This window comes from Zootermopsis nevadensis, unplaced genomic scaffold (assembly GCF_977971745.1).
Source record: "Zootermopsis nevadensis isolate Lab colony 2312 unplaced genomic scaffold, Znev_1.0 Znev_ptg000022l, whole genome shotgun sequence".
In the NCBI taxonomy this organism is placed as follows: domain Eukaryota; kingdom Metazoa; phylum Arthropoda; class Insecta; order Blattodea; family Termopsidae; genus Zootermopsis; species Zootermopsis nevadensis.
The window spans coordinates 11,343,942-11,363,239 of NW_028259154.1; the positions used below are offsets into that span (position 1 = coordinate 11,343,942).

General features: G+C 37.4%; 1 protein-coding gene across 2 annotated transcripts; it reads right to left on the bottom strand.

Annotated features, from left to right (window-relative positions):
• Positions 1-1,856: 1,856 nt before the first annotated feature.
• Positions 1,857-19,270, bottom strand: Taf5 (TATA-box binding protein associated factor 5). Of its 2 annotated transcripts, XM_022080329.2 has the most exons (12): positions 19,097-19,270; positions 17,101-17,289; positions 16,217-16,419; positions 12,922-13,118; positions 11,306-11,504; positions 10,417-10,536; positions 9,996-10,141; positions 8,785-8,922; positions 6,660-6,853; positions 4,823-4,936; positions 4,202-4,379; positions 1,857-2,100 (listed from the first exon to the last, which is right to left on the bottom strand). In XM_022080329.2, the coding sequence occupies exons 1-12, from the start codon at positions 19,193-19,195 to the stop codon at positions 1,889-1,891; spliced, it is 1,989 nt and encodes a 662-aa protein (XP_021936021.1). In that variant the 5' UTR covers positions 19,196-19,270; the 3' UTR covers positions 1,857-1,888. The 2 variants fall into 2 exon arrangements, with proteins under 2 accessions (XP_021936021.1, XP_021936022.1); XM_022080330.2 differs by lacking the exon at positions 19,097-19,270 and having other exon boundaries at positions 16,217-16,364; positions 17,101-17,236.
• Positions 19,271-19,298: the final 28 nt, after the last annotated feature.

Sequence of the window (19,298 nt, forward strand, 5' to 3'; positions counted from 1 at the left end):
CTAAACATCATTAATAGCAGGAATTCTTCCTTTACTATAAAAGTTGATGTCTCTGTTCTCTTTTATTAGACAGTCTACTGCTGTTACCATCAATAATTATATCTGATGGACTTACGTTTAATTACAGTCTTCTTGTCTGCGAGAGCCCTAAGTGTTTGACTTTCCATTTCCCACTCACTTCTGCCATGTCACATTTGTATTTGGACTAATGCAAACATGAATTTACATATGACAAATCTAAATTTGGTAGGCAATGAGGTATTTTAATGTAGTGTATACTACAATAGGTTTGTATCGGGTGTATACTACCAATGTCATGGGTGTATGTTTATTGTAGAAACTCAAGTAGGTACATGGTTACCATATTTTAAAGTTGTTAGCATTGTTTCTGATAGTAATAAAACTAGGAACTTCATAGTGAGAGTTAACATTTTCTTTGTTAAAAAAATCTTGGACACTGTGGTGTTGGTATCTGGCAGTGAGGATAGACAGTTATTACCATCTCTGTGAATTTGTTGATCCCTCTTATGGGGTAAAGCCATCCACCGGTTGTGGTTGTGTTGCAGAAATTTAAAATGGTTGAAGGGTGAAATAGTTCAAGTTCCTGAGAATATGGCAGGTGCATATAAGGTATAGAACTTACTGATGAAATTGTTATGGAACAAGCAAGGGTATTTAGACAGCACATGAGTGATAAATTTTGAATAGAAAAATAAAAACTGTATAAATCTCGCACCAGAAAATGAGATTGTAGTACACATGGATAAACTTACTGTTTTAGATAGCAGCATTATAAAAATGTTACATATAGATACATACTCTGCAATCTTGCTCTTCTATTACCCTCAAGATACTAACTACAGTATTTTACATATCATGTTGCACTTTAATACATTAATAAATAAAAATACACCCCAAAGTAAAACTTTCAATTTACTGCCGGACTTGTTTTAACACCAATAATGATAGCAAATAAAGTGTGTCACTCTAATGGAGCGTATGGTGAAAGACTTTCTTCATAATTTGCATATTTCTATTATTGTGACAAGTATCTACAGTAGTAATATGTGTATGTTCTTTGCACAAAGTGCATAACATGAACACTCAATAAAGAGACTATGTTTGTGTACCCACATTTCACAAAATTGCAAAGAACATATTAATAAAACTGGATGTATCTTTCAACTCTTATCCACTGGCTTTGGATTCAGACAGACAGACAGATAGAAGTTGGAAGATGTAACATGTGGGACAGTTTGATGCTAGTTTACTCCGATGTGCGATTTCTGTTTCCACTTCCAGTAGGAGTGCAGGGTGAATGTTATGTTTTCCTTACACAAGGAAACAGAGGTTGAGATAAGGACGCCCTTTTATTATTTAAGGCTTTGGCACGATAGAGCAATGATTGCTCCAACGTGGTTACCAGCTATATTGAGAATGCATTTATACAAACACTTTCTTTGATTGATCATTATACGAAATGTATCAATTACTGATGTGTTGCTGCCCTCTCAGTATTCACTCCCTTTGCTTTTTCTTCTCACCTGTGACATTTAAATGCTTTTCTCTGCCAGATTTTGTTTTAAAACTACAAAGGGCAGGCGGAAGAGGTGTAAGAATTGGTTGTTACATGTTAGCCAGTACACTTCTGGGAAAGACAGTCTCTGGGAGACATAGGGAAGGTAATATTAAAATGAACATAAAAAAGGATGTGAAGTTGAGTACTGGATTGAACAGATTCAGAACGTGGTTCAGCTTGACTTTTTTTGAACAAGATGATGAACATTCTGGACCCATACAAGCAGGGAATTTCTTGATCATCTGGATATCACCATTTCAATAAAGACAATCCCATATTGTTTTGTACTGAGAGGTCTGTAAAGTAGTATTAAGAACCCTCGTATATTCCTACGGCCAGCAGTACATTGCGTCTTGTAAAGTGCAAGTGGAGAAGAGCGGAGTTCTTGGTGCCATACGATCGTAGCAAATAGCTGTCACTCTTTTTGATGTCTGGATTGTGTGAGATATTAACATCCTCAAGTACCATCTCCTCTGCCAGCCGTGAGAAGTCCCAGAGCTTGACTGAACAATCCTGTGATCCTGAGAAAGTAAGCAGAAAGTGTAATAATTTTATTTTCCGTCCTTACACAAGCTTATAGATTGTTAAAATTACATAAAATTATAACATTTCAACATTTTTGATATTGTTACATTTTAAAATGACGACATGTTTCGATGTTCAATTCCATCATCGTCAGGTCTATCAATCAAAATTAAAATTAAAACTGTTGTATCTGCTGCTCTGCGTATACTGATTTTGTTTCTACCCGTTTAGATTTTATTTGAAACAAAATCAATATACGCAGAGCAGCAGATACAACAGTTTTAATTTTAATTTTGATTGATAGACCTGACGATGATGGAATTGAACATCGAAACATGTCGTCATTTTAAAATGTAACAATATCAAAAATGTTGAAATGTTATAATTTTATGTAATTTTAACAATCTATAAGCTTGTGTAAGGACGGAAAATAAAATTATTATATTGAGGAACACAAGCATGATGCAATTAAGATATAAGCTGTACAAGCAGAAAGTGGCATGAGTGCTCTTCTTCTAGATCTAGTGGATTTGTTTAGCAGTAATGTTCTAGGTACATATTCAGATAACACCCACTCAGCCAGGTAACCAAGTATCTTGACTAAAACATGATTCTTAAATTATAATTTAGAGCAGCCACTGAATACAGGTTGAAGGAGAGAAGATATTGTAAGCTCCCTTCATGTAGAAATATAACTTATTTATACTTATTATTATTATTATTATTTAGTGTTCTGTCTGACGACAGGTCCATATGAACAGGATCCTTCCATCCTTTTCTCGGACTGGGACCTGTTCATATACGTTCTTGGCAGATGATCCAGAAGTGGTTTGCCATTGCCTTCTTCTGTGTGTGAATGGAGTAATTGTTGGGATGCCACGGAGAAACCGGGGAAGCCCCCGGAGGAAATCTCCGTGTTGCCTAGACCACGGCCTCGCCCAACACAAGTTATAAATTCGGGCACCGCCGGGAATCGAACCCGAGACCCTAGGATTACAGGGCCTGCATTCTGACCGCTAGACCACCGTGGCACTATTTACACTTGTATGTATATAAAGAAGAGAAAAGTAGGTTCCTTGTCATCATGGAATGGCACATCCTCATGTTCCTACCTGTAAATATATGGAATAAGACAGCTGAAGAAAGATGGTTCTCCACCTTGGGGATTGGGTGTGGTGCTAATATCAAAGACAGGCTTGGGCTTGGACAGATTCTTTGGCATGGAAAGAAAAGATGAGATTTGGAACATGGAGTATCATTTAGATTCAACAAAAGTGCAGGAGCAGCTGGGAGAGCTAGGTAGCTCAGTCAGTCTAGTGCTTGGCTATGAGCTGGATGATTGGGGTTTGATCCCCGACAGAAGCAGAGGATATTCTTTTAGCCTCCGTGTCCAGACCGGCTATTGAAGCCCACCCAGCCTCCTGTCCAATGGGTACCAGGGTCCTTTCCCAGGGGTAAAGCACAGGTGGGGCATGCTACTGACCATTCACCCCCTTCCAATGCCAAGGCTATATGTCCTTTCCCGTAAGTGCCACATTGGAATGTAATGGGATGTCTTTACTTTTGCAGGAGCAGATGGGACTGTGGTGGCATATGAATCATTTGGGAGACCCAGACATGTATGAAAGAATAATATTAAAATGGGTCTTAGAAATAGGCAGTGCAAATTAAACTGGCTCAGGACATGATTCAATGGCAAGGATGCTGTGAAGACAGTAATGAACCTCAAACTTCCATAAAAGTCTGGTAACTTCTTGAAAGGCTGAGTAACTACTAACTTCTCAAGAAGGAATCTGCTCTAAACTGCTCTCTCTCATGCGCACGTGCATGCATACACACAAAAGACAGCTTTCAGTGTAAACATAAGAATGAAGCCTTCTACTCTTAATGCAGCCAAATTATCAAGTTACAAGTGCCACACCCATTTTTTTGACCATGGTCACAATAATATGCTGCATCGATGGGTCAGATCCCAAATCTGACTAAAATACGTCCAGTGTTTAGACACAAAGCTTTTACCTTATTGTATTGGTGTCCAGGAAAGAGCAAACAGCTTGTGTTTGTCTATACCTTTTTTAATGTCAATATTTCAGTTACCTGAGGTGAGGATGTGTCCATCCCGACTGAAAGCAAGACAGTGTATGGGACCCTTGTGGCCTGTTAGTTCTGCTACCAAGTGGCCATGTGCCAGATCCCACAGCAGGACTCTCGAGTCTGCGCCGGCTGATGCCAGAAAGCGCCCCTCCACTGAGAAGCACAAGGAGTAAATTGGAGCCTGCAGCAAAACCAAAAGACGTGTTTGAGACCAAAGTGCAGAGGAAAATAGTTGAAAGTAAAAGAGGGGGTATTTTGGAGAAATGGGAAAACATGCAATCCTCATCAATGCAGTTTGGGTGATTAAATTAAGTATAAAATGGGTACAACATGTACCATGCATAAGGAAAATTAGAAATGAAGATAGGAGGATAATATTAAAGTGGACCTTCGATAAATAGGGTGTGAAGATGTGAACTAGATTCAACTGGCAAAGAACAGGCCCTAATGACAGGGGTTTGTAAAAATGGAAACAAATGTTTGGCTTCCATAATGGGAAATTTCTCAGTGCCTTGAATAATTATCCACTGTTCAAGAAACACTTTATAGTTTAGTATCAATAAGCTTTATGGGGTAACAGAATCAGACTCCTTTAGCAAAATTATAGGGATATTGTGATCTCACCTTGTGCCCTGTCATGAGTCGTACATGGTTCCCTGTAACGCAATCCCACAGCCTAACCGTTCGATCACTGGAGCCAGTTGCCACATAATTGTTGTTGGGATGGAACTGGACACACTACAAGAGTTCAAAACAAATTAGCTACTATATAACAGAGGGTCAGCACATGACATCAAATTTATATATTGTAATAAAATTATTGTTTCATGGTAATCTGTGTATGACCATTATCAATTAAAAACATTTGCAGTTCTTATGAAACCAGTTACCAACTTGGCAAAATCAGTTCCTTGAAAGTGATTTCCTCTGTATATGACTTAACAGTGCACATCTATTTATCTATTTACAGTATTCTGGATACTGGACTTGCAGAGTTGTTGCACTTGGGAAGGATAACTCCGACAAAAACAAGAATGGAAACGTGTACTCCATTTTTCAAATGTTCTTTGCAATTTGGCATTATTATTGGCCTCAAAATGTTCATTAACTGCAAATGCAAATCTAACTGCTCTGCAGGTATCACACTGCGTGTATTTCATTAATAAATCAAAAAAAGTTTCCAACAAAAATTGTAAATATGATGGCTGTCTTCTGAGTTGTAGTGCAAAAGAGTCTGGTAGAAGTTTACTAGATTACAAGGTGCTACAACCCAGAAGACAGCCATCTTTGTACTCACCACCTAAAATCCTACTTATTAATTAGATCTGTATTTTACATTACATACAAATTTTCTGTATGATGAGCCATTATGAGAAGTTTGAAGAAGTTCCATTTGGGTTTCATGCAAAGTAAGGGTTGTAACAGATCAGTACATTTTTATTTATTTATTTATTTAGTGTTCTGTCTGACGACAGGTCCATATGAACAGGATCCTTCCATCCTTTTATCGGACTGGGACCTGTTCATATACGTTCTTGGCAGATGATCCAGAAGTGGTTTGCCATTGCCTTCTTCTGTGTGTGAATGGAGTAATTGTTGGGATGCCACGGAGAAACCAGGGAAGCCCCCGGAGGAAAACTCCGTGTTGCCTAGACCACGGCCTTGCCCAACACAAGTTATAAATTCGGGCACCGCCGGGAATCGAACCCGAGACTCCAGGATTACAAGGCCAGCATTCTAACCGCTAGACCACCGTGGCTATAGATCAGTACATATCAAAATTAAATTCACCTGCATCCATAAAAGAATTTTCATCAAAATCCAATGGGTAGTTCTGAAGATGAAAGAGGTGATGGCCAACCTCCTCACAATTTCTTTTTATGTACTTTAAAAAATAATGCTCAAAAATGAATAAAATATCGTCAAAAGAAGAAAAATATAAATTAACAAGAACTGTAATTATATTATAAGCCAGTATGAACAAAAAACATGAAAACTGACTATTTATGGATGCAACACTATTCAATGTTTCAGCCCAAACACTTGTACTTTATTCAAAATACTGGACTGGTACAGATAAAGAAAAAAAAAAGTCAAAGAAAGTTCATGTGTAAACATGGTAAGCCTGTATATGTGCCAGGACTGTGCAAAGTCATGGTTATACATGAAGTAAATGCATGATGGTCAGAGAGGGATTCAATGTTTCAAAATATCTGGCATAACAAACAAATCTTATACCCAAGAAATTTAATTACAAAAGAATAATTTTGTGATGGATGGACTGACATGTGAATAGCGTTTCTTGTTTGTGTGTAACAGACTCCTGCTCCCTCACACCAGACATATAAAATTAAATTCCAGCCATACTATCAATATGAAGCTTATGCTTCTGCATCACTGACATCAAACTACACATACTACAAATATCCCACCCTGACAAGCGGAATGTAAAATGTCTTACATCGACATCAGAAAAATGACCTGCGAATATTCGCAGGGGCTGATGCTGGTCAGTGGCCCACAGACGGGCTGTCTTGTCATGGCCAGCAGTGGCAAAGTAGTAGCCGTGAGGAGCAAACCGCACATCCCACACAGGGAAGATGTGGCCCTTATAGCAAACAAGACATGTCCAAGTCTGAAGGCTCCACAGTCGAACTGCAACAAGAACAATTTGTAACTCCAATATTCACTTTCACAAGAAAAAATCATAAGTGATGATTACAAAGCTCTGTATTATCTAGAATGGCACAAAAGTACTGCTATATTGCAATATTTGAAAATATATTAATTTAGGCTTGATGTTAAACCAGATATAAGCTGCTCAGTTTAAATGAAAATAAATTAGTTTTTGAATTATGTTTATAACCGAGTGGATAAAACCAGTGCAAAAATGAAATAATGAAATATAAGAGGTAAAAGGGGGAGGGGGGAAAAGACTTTGAAAATGAAATGTTGTAGTGCTTTGGAGACTTGCATGAAAAACTTGACTTCAATAGGGCTTGGAACAGAATTACAGAAAATATTTAAACTTCAGCCAAACAACAGTCTTGATACTATCAACTTAACTGCTTCCCTTGTTTTCCGCAACTAACTACGGTTTAAACACCAAAATATACAAGCTAATCACAAAGGAACCTCACACTTTCAAACTGATACACAAAACAAACGTGGCATACTTAGAACTTCAAACCATTCGATATAAAATCTCACATGACATGTCAACACAATCATTCAACTAGTCCCAAATTTTGTGCACAGTGTCCCTAGTGATGGAAGCTTTGGCAGTTGTGATTTGCTGTCTCAACTCCAGCAAACATTATGGCAGAGGTGGGACATACACTCACAAAAAGTCAATTGGAATTAAAACACCAGGTGTATAAACAATCCCCTTCATTATGGGGCAGTGTATATGGACAAAGTGGAAATTCAACTGAAAGACCACAACTGGTGTATCCATCTCTAACATCTGAAGGAAAAACTCTGCAAGATGCTATAATTAAGCAGTTGGTCTAGAAATAAATGCAGAGATGTTCATGTGTCATCACCAAAATTCAGGGCAAAATCACTATATAAAGAAAACTATAAAATTCATAGAAAATGTAGCAAAGTTACAACATATGGGAATGACCGTAAGAAATGAAAATTATACTAAGCAGATCAACTTCAGGGAATGCTTGCTACCATTTTATTCTGAATATTTTATTATTCATCTTCCATCTAAACACGTAGAATAAAATTCACAAAATTACAATTTAACCTGCTGTTTTATATGTGTGAAAGTGCCATTCACAAAGTGTCTGACAAGGATTAAGGGCTTCTGAAAGTAGTGTGCTGAGAAAAATATTTGGATCCAAGACAGAAAAAGAGATTGAATAAACTGCATGAGTACCTCCTCTGTCACGTATTAACGAGGATGGGATGAGCTGGACATGTAGCATGCATATAAGAAAAGAATAATAAATACAATATTTTAATATAGAGTGAACAAAACCAACAACTATTAACACTATAATGGACACTATTGCCATACGCATTTTAATTATGAAATTTGCTCGAACCATTTGACTATATGTATTAATTTCCCTGATGCCACTGATGATGACCTCTTGAGGTCGAAACGCGTATGGCAATAGTGTCCATTATAGTGTTAATAGTTGTTGGTTTTGTTCACTCTATATTCTAATACACTACACGGTATGCAAAGTTTTAAGATTACAATATTTTAGTTGGACCACTTAGGAGACATTAGCGTTTGACAACACTAAAACAGCTGTAGGGATGTCCTCTCCTCCACTTATCAACACTTGTACAATTTCCTTCTTTATATATGCTTGAATGATAACAACAAAATGTATCTTAGAGAATTAATGTGGCAGGGTGTTGACTGGATTTAACTGTCCCAGGATAGGGTCCAGTTGTGGGCTCATGTAAACACAGTAATGAAAACTTGGATTTCATAAATAATGGAGAATTTACCAAACATAATCTTCTGAAGGAGGAACACATTCAACAGAGTTAGGTAGAGACATTACCTAAAAAGCATGAAATCTGAAATAACTAATTATTTTTCTTATTGTATGGCATACCTGTTGTATCCTCCGAACAGGACAATAACAGCGTTCTATCCGGACTGAATGCCACACGGTACACCGGACCATTATGCCCATGGAGTGTTCTACATGTTTCAGCTGAGCGGTCATCCATCATGCGAACCAGTACATCGTCTACAAAACACAGCATTGGTTTGATTTTAGTAAAACAGCTGATAGCATCTTCCCTATTCTGGTTCCTTTCTGAGGTACAGATGAGTGTGGTCTATAATGAATGTTTATCAGTGCACTATAATGCTAATACTTAACAAAGAATGCAACAAGATTTATGCTATAGTCACATCTAAGTTACCTGATTCCTCCAGAATAACCCTGGCATCAAACTGCTGATATTCATGAAAGAGACATGAGAGTCAGGGCAAAGATTAACATATCATAATTTTATAGTCAGTACTTTTAACAACTCAAACTTAATGGTCAAGCAGTGAAACTGAAAGTCAGAGCTTATTGCCATCCTCTTTATTGTTTTGAAACTAATTTTCATGCTACACGAGTGTGGACTTGACCCATTTGTTGCTACTGGCCGCTTTTCAAGAAAAATGGTTCTTTCAAAATACGTCTTTCCTCGGCACTCAGGGGCTGGTAAGGAATTAATTCCTGAGGCAGAGTTCATAGGGTAGTGACATGAAAGATATGAAGAGTAACTAACTTAAAACAATTATTTCAAGTGCTATTGAATTGAATTATCTTAGGTGCTTCAAGTGTAGTAAAGAAAAATGCATTATGAATCACAATTATAATTGTAATAGTGAAGAATAAATCCAGCCTGAAGTGACCTCACATGAAATCAGTGCTATACACTACAATATATTATTGCATACTGCTGTACTTAGTACTGAAGATGATGGGTTCAAGATTTACCATATGCAGTGTAGATTACTCTAAATACCTTTGTGAGTGATGAACACTCCCATCATGGTGTGGATTTCCATTTTAAACAGCCGTCACTCACAATATTATCTTATGATCTCCACATCAAAAATAAATTACTTACTAATGCCAAAGTGGGCAGAGGGCACAAAGGTCAAAGAGATTAAAAACTGAAGCATCAGCCTCAAAAATATTCTGTGATATCATGAAAAGAGAGTATCAAGAAGTGTATCCTTATAATTTAAATGGTTAAGTACTTCTTTTAAAAAGCTTAACTTAAAACTATACTTTATAAACTTCACTGAACAAGTCCTTACCGGCCTCTCGATCAATGTCCTGCAGTTGTTCTGCAGACTTCATCGCTCGTAGTTTTTGGGGAACCAGCGTCCAGATCTTGATGATGGAGTCTGTGAACCCCACTGCTAACAGACTGGAGTCCTCAGACACTTCTGCGCTTGTCACTCTGTCGGCAGCAAGATGTGAGTTGAAAGATACAATGAGGTCAACAGTACATAATTTGCTTATAATGGCATCCAGAGTGATCTGAATATTGTACATTTAACACAGAGATTTCTTGATAAATAATACTGCATAGAGCAGACCCTGTGTAATTATGATCCAAAACCACTAATCAGTGTAAGAGCCACAGAAACAAGATGTCTTGTCACCAAAAATGTGCCCTTGTATGGCCATGCACCACTAAGAACTGCATAAGTTGAAGATGCAATAAAAACTCACACTCCAGCTGAGTTGAGAAGCGTGTAGAAACATACTGAGGGGAGCGTATCAGGGCTCAGGGTCATTCTCTTGGATGCCTCCCGCAAGGCCTTCACCTTCTCCAACTTATCAGCATCTTTCCTGCAAGAAGAGTGAGAGTGCAGCACTGTGCATGTACAATAGTATAAGTACACGAGGTTCAAGCAAGCTAACTGCAGAGGGATACAATGAGCATATGCAATTATAAATTCTGAAAGTCCCAGTTTATTTCGAAACAGGTCTGTTTTCCAATGACTGGTTCGACCTGCAACACAGACTATGCTTTGTTTGTGTCGGCAACACTTAAACAAAACTGTGGGTCGCTGGAGCATCAGCTACTACATGTCTCCTTTGAAGGCATTCTAATACAGTCCTGACAGAGAAGAAAGTAATGTGATTTTGAGACTTCACCTATAGTGTGCCAGTTGCACTGCAGAGTTAGGTGAGGAATTTTTTACATTCATTAACAATTTAAATTTAGTCAAGTTCCTGTGAAAATGGTAATGTATTTTTGGGTTCAACAAAAGGTTAAGAATTTAACTAGTACAGTGCCTATTAGCTCCTAGTCTCTATGCAGTTAGTTAATAATAAATTAGTATAATTATTGCTATTTTTTACATTTCATGAAAACTGTAATCCAAGGACACATTTCCTTCTTACTTTTCTGCTTAAAATTAGCAGTTGTCATGTCCTCACATGTTTGCTTCTCACTGATTCAGAGAGTTCTGACCACATATAGTAGCGACAAATGAGCAACATGCAGATGAAACACACGGAGTGTCAGGTCTTCTGTCATATATGAACAAACAAACTGGACCCGATTTAGTGCCACAATTAAAAGGGATAAGAATTAATTCAATCTGACACTCACAAGTCTGGAAGCGGTATCCTGTCAATTGGAGGAGCATTTGGGTCAGACTTGGTTTTCTTGGAGAATAGCGGGTCCTTCTTGGCCTTCTTCTTCTTGGGCTTGTCTGTGCCATCGCCTTCACCGTCCTCCTCCTCCTCCACAGGCAGGTACTGGATGTCAGGCTCCTTCAGCAGCCCGTAGTACACCTTAGCCTTGTTATCTACAGACAACATCTGACATTAACACCAAAAGCAAAACCATACATTTGCAAAGCTAAACATAACTGCCTTTAATTCATTTGTCTGCAGTGAAGCACATAAAACATACCTACAGTCAAGGATTAACCTTACTGCACAATGATACTTCCAAGAGAGTTAACTATAACAAAAGAATCAGAATTTATGGACTCAGCAGTCAGGCAAGATCAGCGAATCTTCAGATGTACTGTATTAACAGAAAAAATGAGAAACTCCAGGAGAAAATGGTTGGACTAAAATCCATCCAAATGACAACACTTCACAACAGAACTCATTTATGATTATACTTAATGTATGTCATTGTTCATGTTATGCATGGGAAAACATTCTGCATGACAAGTTAATAGCTGCAAAAAGTCACGAGGCATGAGCAGTTCAGAGACAGACAACATGATCATCACAAGAAATGCTTCAAATGGATGTACAGATAGATGACAATATATAAAAGCAAAAAGTTTTATAACAATGAAACAAAAGTCTTTGGACATAATAACATAAATGTTCTATGAGAACAGTGATGTCAGGTAACGCGTCAAAACACTGAAAATTGTATTGGAGCAGCTATGTAGAAGAATCATCTAAGTATCTCCTGACACATAAAAAGTTACAGTGGAACCACGGTTCAGGAGAACTTGACTTAAATACGTCTATATAGTAAGGAGTTTATATAGTGGCTTTATTCTAAATATCTTCTTTATACACGCTTTACAATTGATTAAAGTTTGAGTAAGACAGTACTGCCTACCTTGAATTAGTTACGCTTAAGATGGATCTGTGTTAGCTGAAATATGTTATAAAATTTGTACATTTTAGAGTATCAACATATCGTGCAAACACCAAATCTATACAAGATTTTGATCTAGTAGTACTACATTGAGGATTTGACATCAACATTAAGCCAAACATTTCCTGTACTGTCTCATATATTCTGCGTTATGGAGTCTTTTAGCTTCAATGTCATCCATCTTGTACATAGTATGACGCAACAAACTAACGCAACAATAGATTTCTTAATAATTCTTATATAAGATAAGTACCTGTGATATTGTAAAACGTTTTTACCAGCACAAAATTATCTAATCTACGACACACTTCTTCTACAAGCAATTCACAGCTCAGCTCTTTCCACAATAACGAAAGCGGATTGTTGACGGCAGTAATGTAACACAACAATTCCGAGTAAACAGATGACGTTTCCTAGGTAACATAACAATTCATGCAAGATGACCATTGTTGTCAGTCCATATTTACAAATTGTTGATATTTCCTATTTTCCTGTCAGTTTTTCGATACACTTTTTTGCGGAATGACCCTTCCATATAGACGTATTTACGTCAAAAAAATATTTTCTGCCATTTATCAGTCTACAAAAACACTCACCCTGCCGAGTAGCCTCTCCCACCACAGCACCAGCAGTGGCTTCTATCTGTTGTTTGTTGCGTGCTACTCCCTCATACATATCAAAGTATAAGTGCTCCTGGATGATGTTAAGGACTACACTGTGCTTTTTCTCCTGTAAGTGTCTCTTCAGGATTGATAGTGTGTCCCTTGACATGCGGATGATAAACTCACTTGACCTACAACACATCGTGGGATATGATCTTAACTTGTGTGAACTCTGCATGTCTACCGTGTGGAAAATCCATTAGTGCAAAACAATCTGTTTGCAGCAGGATATGTATGAACTATAAGAGACAAACACAGTTGCTTGCACTTCATTTGTCTGCAGTGCAGCAGATAAATCATACTGTCAATCAAATATTAACCTTTATCATACAAAAATATGGGATCTAAACCCTTGTACTACTGGGCTGTTGGCCAGACTGTAACTCTTGAGTCAATGATTTAGCAGTAAGCTAGAACATACAGCAAGCTGAATTATGCGTAAGCGGCACTGCATAAACGATAAAGGTTAAGCAAACAAAATCTGGTGACAGGACTTGAATATAGAGAATATATAGAGAAATAATAGCCTATGTTAAAATAATGGAAACTGTGAGGCAGAAGAATATTATATAATATTAAATTCAAGGTTACAAGAAGCCTGTTCAAACATCATATCATCTTATCCCTGGTTTTCCCTAATTCTGTCTTCCTTCTGCACTATATTTCCTATTGTGCTTTCACCATTCCTTTAAAATATTCACACTTACATCTATAACTTACCATTTTTCTAACACTGTGGAACAATGTGCACTTTCTGTTCATACATTTTGTTGGCAGCATTCAGATTCACCCCAACATAAGTAAATTGTTATGTTTAAAATTGTACAAACAGAGACATGAAACCAGGTTCTTTGCTGATAACAATGGATATGAATCGATGTGTTATACGTACACTTAACAAAGGCAATGCAACAACACACAATGTACACAATTAAATGTGGGCTCTGTGGATTGTTTTCAATGAAAGATTAGTAGAGGACAATGACAGTCCCATTTCCTGAATCTGAGTTAATTTTTACCTAGGGGCAAACTGGGAACATAAAGCCTACAGAAATAATTCACACACTCTGGAGGCATTACAGACTGATTTTCATAATGTTATTCCAGAAATCACACAGAATGTGAATGCCAATGTATTGCAGAAGCTGTTACACTGGTGTAAAATTATATTCCTGAATGCTGAAAGATACCTCTTTCACAAACTATTGTAATCAGGGAAATAAAATAGCCTTAATGTTTTTTTAAACCCTGGACCTCTCTGTATAGCCATGCTTCAAGTGGGATATGAACCAATGATGTAAGTGTTTAAGTGACCCAACAGCATACCCATGGAAATTATGTTAAAAAAAATAATACAGTTTGTAGGTCTGTACTAATTCTTATATTAAATGCAATTTGCAATTTCTTTTATAATTACCCTCATAATAACCTAATTTCTGATATTGTAAACATAGCAAAAGAATCTCACAACCATGAAAATTTAAAGTGGTACATGTTCTATGTGTTGTGTTTTTAATATGTCATAATAAGTCTCTGGAAAAATCTTAAGAGAAGAATAGATAGGATGGTGGGACATATTCTGAGGCACCCAGGATTGGTTAATATGGTAATGGAAGGAACAGTTGAAGGGAAGAATAGTAGGGGGAGACAAAGATTGGAATATGTGACGCAGATTTTTGAGGATGTGGGTTGCAAAAAATATGTGAAAATGAAGAGATTGGCACAAGATAGGTGAAAATGGAGAATCACATCAAACCAGTCGAAAGAAAGAAAGAAAAAGTTACAGTGGAACCACGGTTCAGGAGAATTTGACGTAAATACGTCTATACAGTAAGGAGTTTATATAGTGGCTTTATTCTAAATATTTTCTTTATACATGCTTTACAATTGATTAAAGTTTGAGTAAGACAGTGCTGCCCACCTTGAATTGGTTACGCTTAAGATGGGTCTGTGGTAGCTGAAATATGTTATAAAATTTGTACATTTTAGAGTATCAACATATCGTGCAAACACCATATCTATACAACTAACGGAACAATAGATTTCTTAATAATTCTTATATAAGATAAGTACTTGTGATATTGTAAAACGTTTTTACAAGCACAAAATTATCTAGTCTACGACGCACTTCTTCTACAAGCGATTCACAGCTCAGCTCTTGTCGCAATAATGAAAGCGGGTTGTTGACAGCAGTAATGTAACACAACAATGCCGAGTAAACAGATGACGTTTCCTAGGTAACATATCAATGCTTGCAAGCTGACCATTGTTGTCAGTCCATATTTACAAATTGTTGATATTTCCTAGGTAACCATCTTACACATTTTCCTGTCACTTTTTGGTAACACTTTTTTGCGGAATGACCCTTCCATATTTACTTAAAAAAAAACAAATATCATAGGTCATACTACGGTGATACACTGGTTAATTTCATCACACAATACCATCTTTGTAGATTTGCCTAATTTTATATTATCTGTTTAACTCAGACCTACTGCCACAAGAACTTAAGAACCTAAATTGGACAGAGCTGCTCCCAAATCACAATCTTTAGAGTAATTATGTTAGGTCTCCACTGGTAGGAAGTTTGTAGAGAATTCCAAAAACAATGCTCAGCAGTTCATATAATACCGGAACCTGTAGTCAAACCAAATGACAGACAGCTGGACAGAGAAGCAGCTTAACAATAGGAGTCTTTTGGAACTATAATAAAAATGAATTCTATTTCCAGGATTGTCGCCCTCAGTGGACTAGTGATTAGCGTGCTCGCCACTGGACCCAAGGTTCGCAGGTTTGATCCCGGCCGAGGTTGACAGATTTTTAAGGGTGATAAAAATCCATAGCACAACATCCTTTGAAGGGGAAGTAAAGCCGGTGGTCCCATGTCGTAGATTTAGAGCATTTAAGAGAACCTTGCAAGCATGATATGAGATGTTTCCTAAGGATAATTCAGCAGCCAATTTCTGATCCAAGTCTCTCCTGATTCACTGCTAGATGGCTCTGACAGTCAAATCAGGATTGAGTAGAAATTGTGCAGTCAGTGGGCTTGTCACTCAATACGCATAAATGCACGCTTCAAAGACTAAGAAACCTCCGAAAGGAGGCGGCAATGACCCATTACCGGGTTAAGCTACTAACAGATAGATTTCCAGGATAATTTTTACATCATATCTGCACACTTCTGCTGAATGAAAGAAGAAACAGATGATTTCAAAATAATGTTACTTACTTAAATGTATCTGTGAGTTCATTGCCCTTCATGTGGTCCTTCTTTGTTACGTGTGACAATCGCTTGAGGTCAGCTTGGTAATATTCTTCCTGATCAGGGCCAAATCGCTCCATGAGTTGTATCGCCTGCTCTTCATGGCCATTATAAACTAGTTCCAGATACATATGCACAAACACTGGATAAAGGATCATACCTAGCTCATGCTGCAACATATACAATGGAGTCATGTAGGAAAAGATATATGCATTACAGACTGCGACCCTACATGTAGCTGGACAGCTTCAAGCTCCGCAACTTCACGCTTGGGAAAGAATTAGCAATATCATCCTCTGTACAGGAGGCCAGGTCACACCAGTGTTATTCTGTACACAGTGCTAAGAAGACACACATCTCTAACCGCACTGCGAGTTTTAATGCAAGCCACTCAACTCACAGTGAGACACTCAGTCACATTCCTGCCTGAGATATACTAAGTACCGTCCATATTTACAGATCAACGTTATGGAAATTTTACATATGTAAAACATTGGCTTTCAGATGTGAGCTATTATAAATGTTGAAAGCTATCCAATATTTTGGTAAGTAATGTAGCAGCCAACTCAAGGTGAATATGTTGGTTAGGCAATTTTTGGAAGCCTTTTAAGAGGGTACGCAGTAGGTAGAGAGTGGGATATGATGGATCTGATTGGCAGAGAGGGACAATGAGTGAATATTCAATTGGTAAGGAGCTGGTAGTTGAGGAAAAAAGGTGATAAGAAGTTTTTTATAAGGGGCACATGGTAAGGCCAAGAGGTGACAAAAGAAGTCAAGATGGTAAAGCAAAATTCTACATCTGACTGTTCCCTTTCCATATTAGCTACCAAGTCTTAACAAAATTTCATTACCTTGTAAATATCCAGTGCTCCCTCAACAAATCTCTTCAGCTCTGTATAAGCACCTACATACACTTCAGGGTCTCCCTCGCTTTTGTATGCGGACAGCACACTACTCACTTCCGAGTCAGTCTGTGACGTATCCTCGGTGCTTCCTACATCTGTGAGGTTTGCCTCCCTCTTCAGCAACTCCTCTGTGTTCTGGAACCACATTGTAAGAATAGCATTCAACTATTGTTCCAGAACTAACATATGATTGGTTATATAATCATAGCAGAAAATGTAAGATCAGTCATTTACTTCTTGGCTCAATTTTTACTGGTGAGTAATGTCACTAAGTGCATATATTTATTTAATTTATTTGTGATTCAATTAAGGATGTTGTCAACAGCTCAGACTACAGTCAGTTGCGCACAATGCTGCATTTATTGAAGAATATTTAATTCATACACAATTTACAATTCCTGTACAATAAGTGATATTCAGTAATGCAACAGAAGCAGAAACTATAATGGTGAATTCAGTATCTTTAGTAATTTGGAGATGATGGGGCAAAGTGTAAAATGACATGCTATTAGCTGGGCAATTGGGATTCAATTTCCAGCAGGGACTGAAATTTTACTCTAGTAACTATATTCAGGATGGATCAAATGTCAACCCAGACCCCCCTCATATATGTATCAGAGATAGAGCAGCTGTAATAAGAAGGTGAACACTTACCTTAACACCTCCAAGGCATTAAACCCCCCCCCCCCCCCACACACACACACACACAAAGTTGCTGTCAAACATATCTGACAACTGCTATGTGCTTCACATGTCAGTCTATCAACTCAATTAAATGATTTCAGTTCATAAAGTGCCACCACACTGAAAAACTGCTTTGTATGCAGTTGGCATAACATGGTGCAACAATTTTATGAGGTTAAAAATAAAGCAAAAAAAATTCTAGTCACTGCATTTGTCTTATGGGTGAATTTTCATTCAGGAGGACAAGTAGCACACTAAAAGCCCTTCATAAAGAGGAAGTACATAAACAAAACACACTGATTGAAATTAATCTGTCTAAATTGGACACATAAGTTTTTCCAATTTCATTTTTTGCAACAAAGGATATCAAGTTATGGTACAATAAACTTGGGACACATCATCTGGGAGCTGTGTCTGCATATACTTTTAAACTTCTGCTAATTTTCTACACAAAGCAGTTCTCTGTTACTGATCATTTTTCATGACATCCCAGTTTCTGGATAAATTTCCTTACATTTTATCACTGATTAATCAAAACCCATGTTCCTTAGACATATTAATGATGTACTTATTTGTGGCTTATTTAACGACTAATTAGTGTTGAATATGATGATTAATAAATAATTAACTGGAAAGGACATGGAAGGAAGCAGTTAAATTTAAGATACTATCCCAACACTTGCCTGGAAGGCAAGATGAAAACAGAAGACATTAGTCAGAACAGTCAGTCTCTGGACTGAGATTTGAACCTAGGACCTTCAGAAAATGAATTAAGTTGGGTCGGAAGCCATTGGTTTTTATTAACACTTACACTTACTTACTATTTACACTTTACACTGTATGAGGATATATGCTTTTGATCAATTGAAAAACTTCGAAAGGTATCTTGCAGAATGTATTGTTGCTTCTTTCACTTATCACGAGAAAATTACATCATATAATTTTTTAATGCGAGAGTATACACAAATAAATACTAGTCGATGTGGTAAGAGATTGGCAGGTTCACAACATTGACAGTTCGCAATACGGTCCAGACAGAGAATGATTTCTTCGTCGACTTAACGTCTGCTAATGGTTCATCATGCGTGAAGGAAACTTAACGCACAAAGGCTACACGGCGCTAAAATCCAGATCACAGCCACCTTCTTACTCACCGCTGTGAGCACCTCAAATCCTGCCAAGGCAACTTTGTTTACCTGCTACGTACAGCATCCCTTAATGAAAGATGAGGTTTATTACCCTAAAATAATAGGTGTACCTTCAAATTGTACTTCCTTAATATCTGTGCAATAGCCAATAACGTATTTCTGTCTGATGCATGTTTATTTCCTGCAGTTTCTGGCACTGAAGACTGCATTTTGTGATTTACTGACACCTTATACAATCACTCCTCCACCATTACAGTTACACGAATGCCAACCACAGAATATACCAACATACATTTTGGTATAATTTAAAGG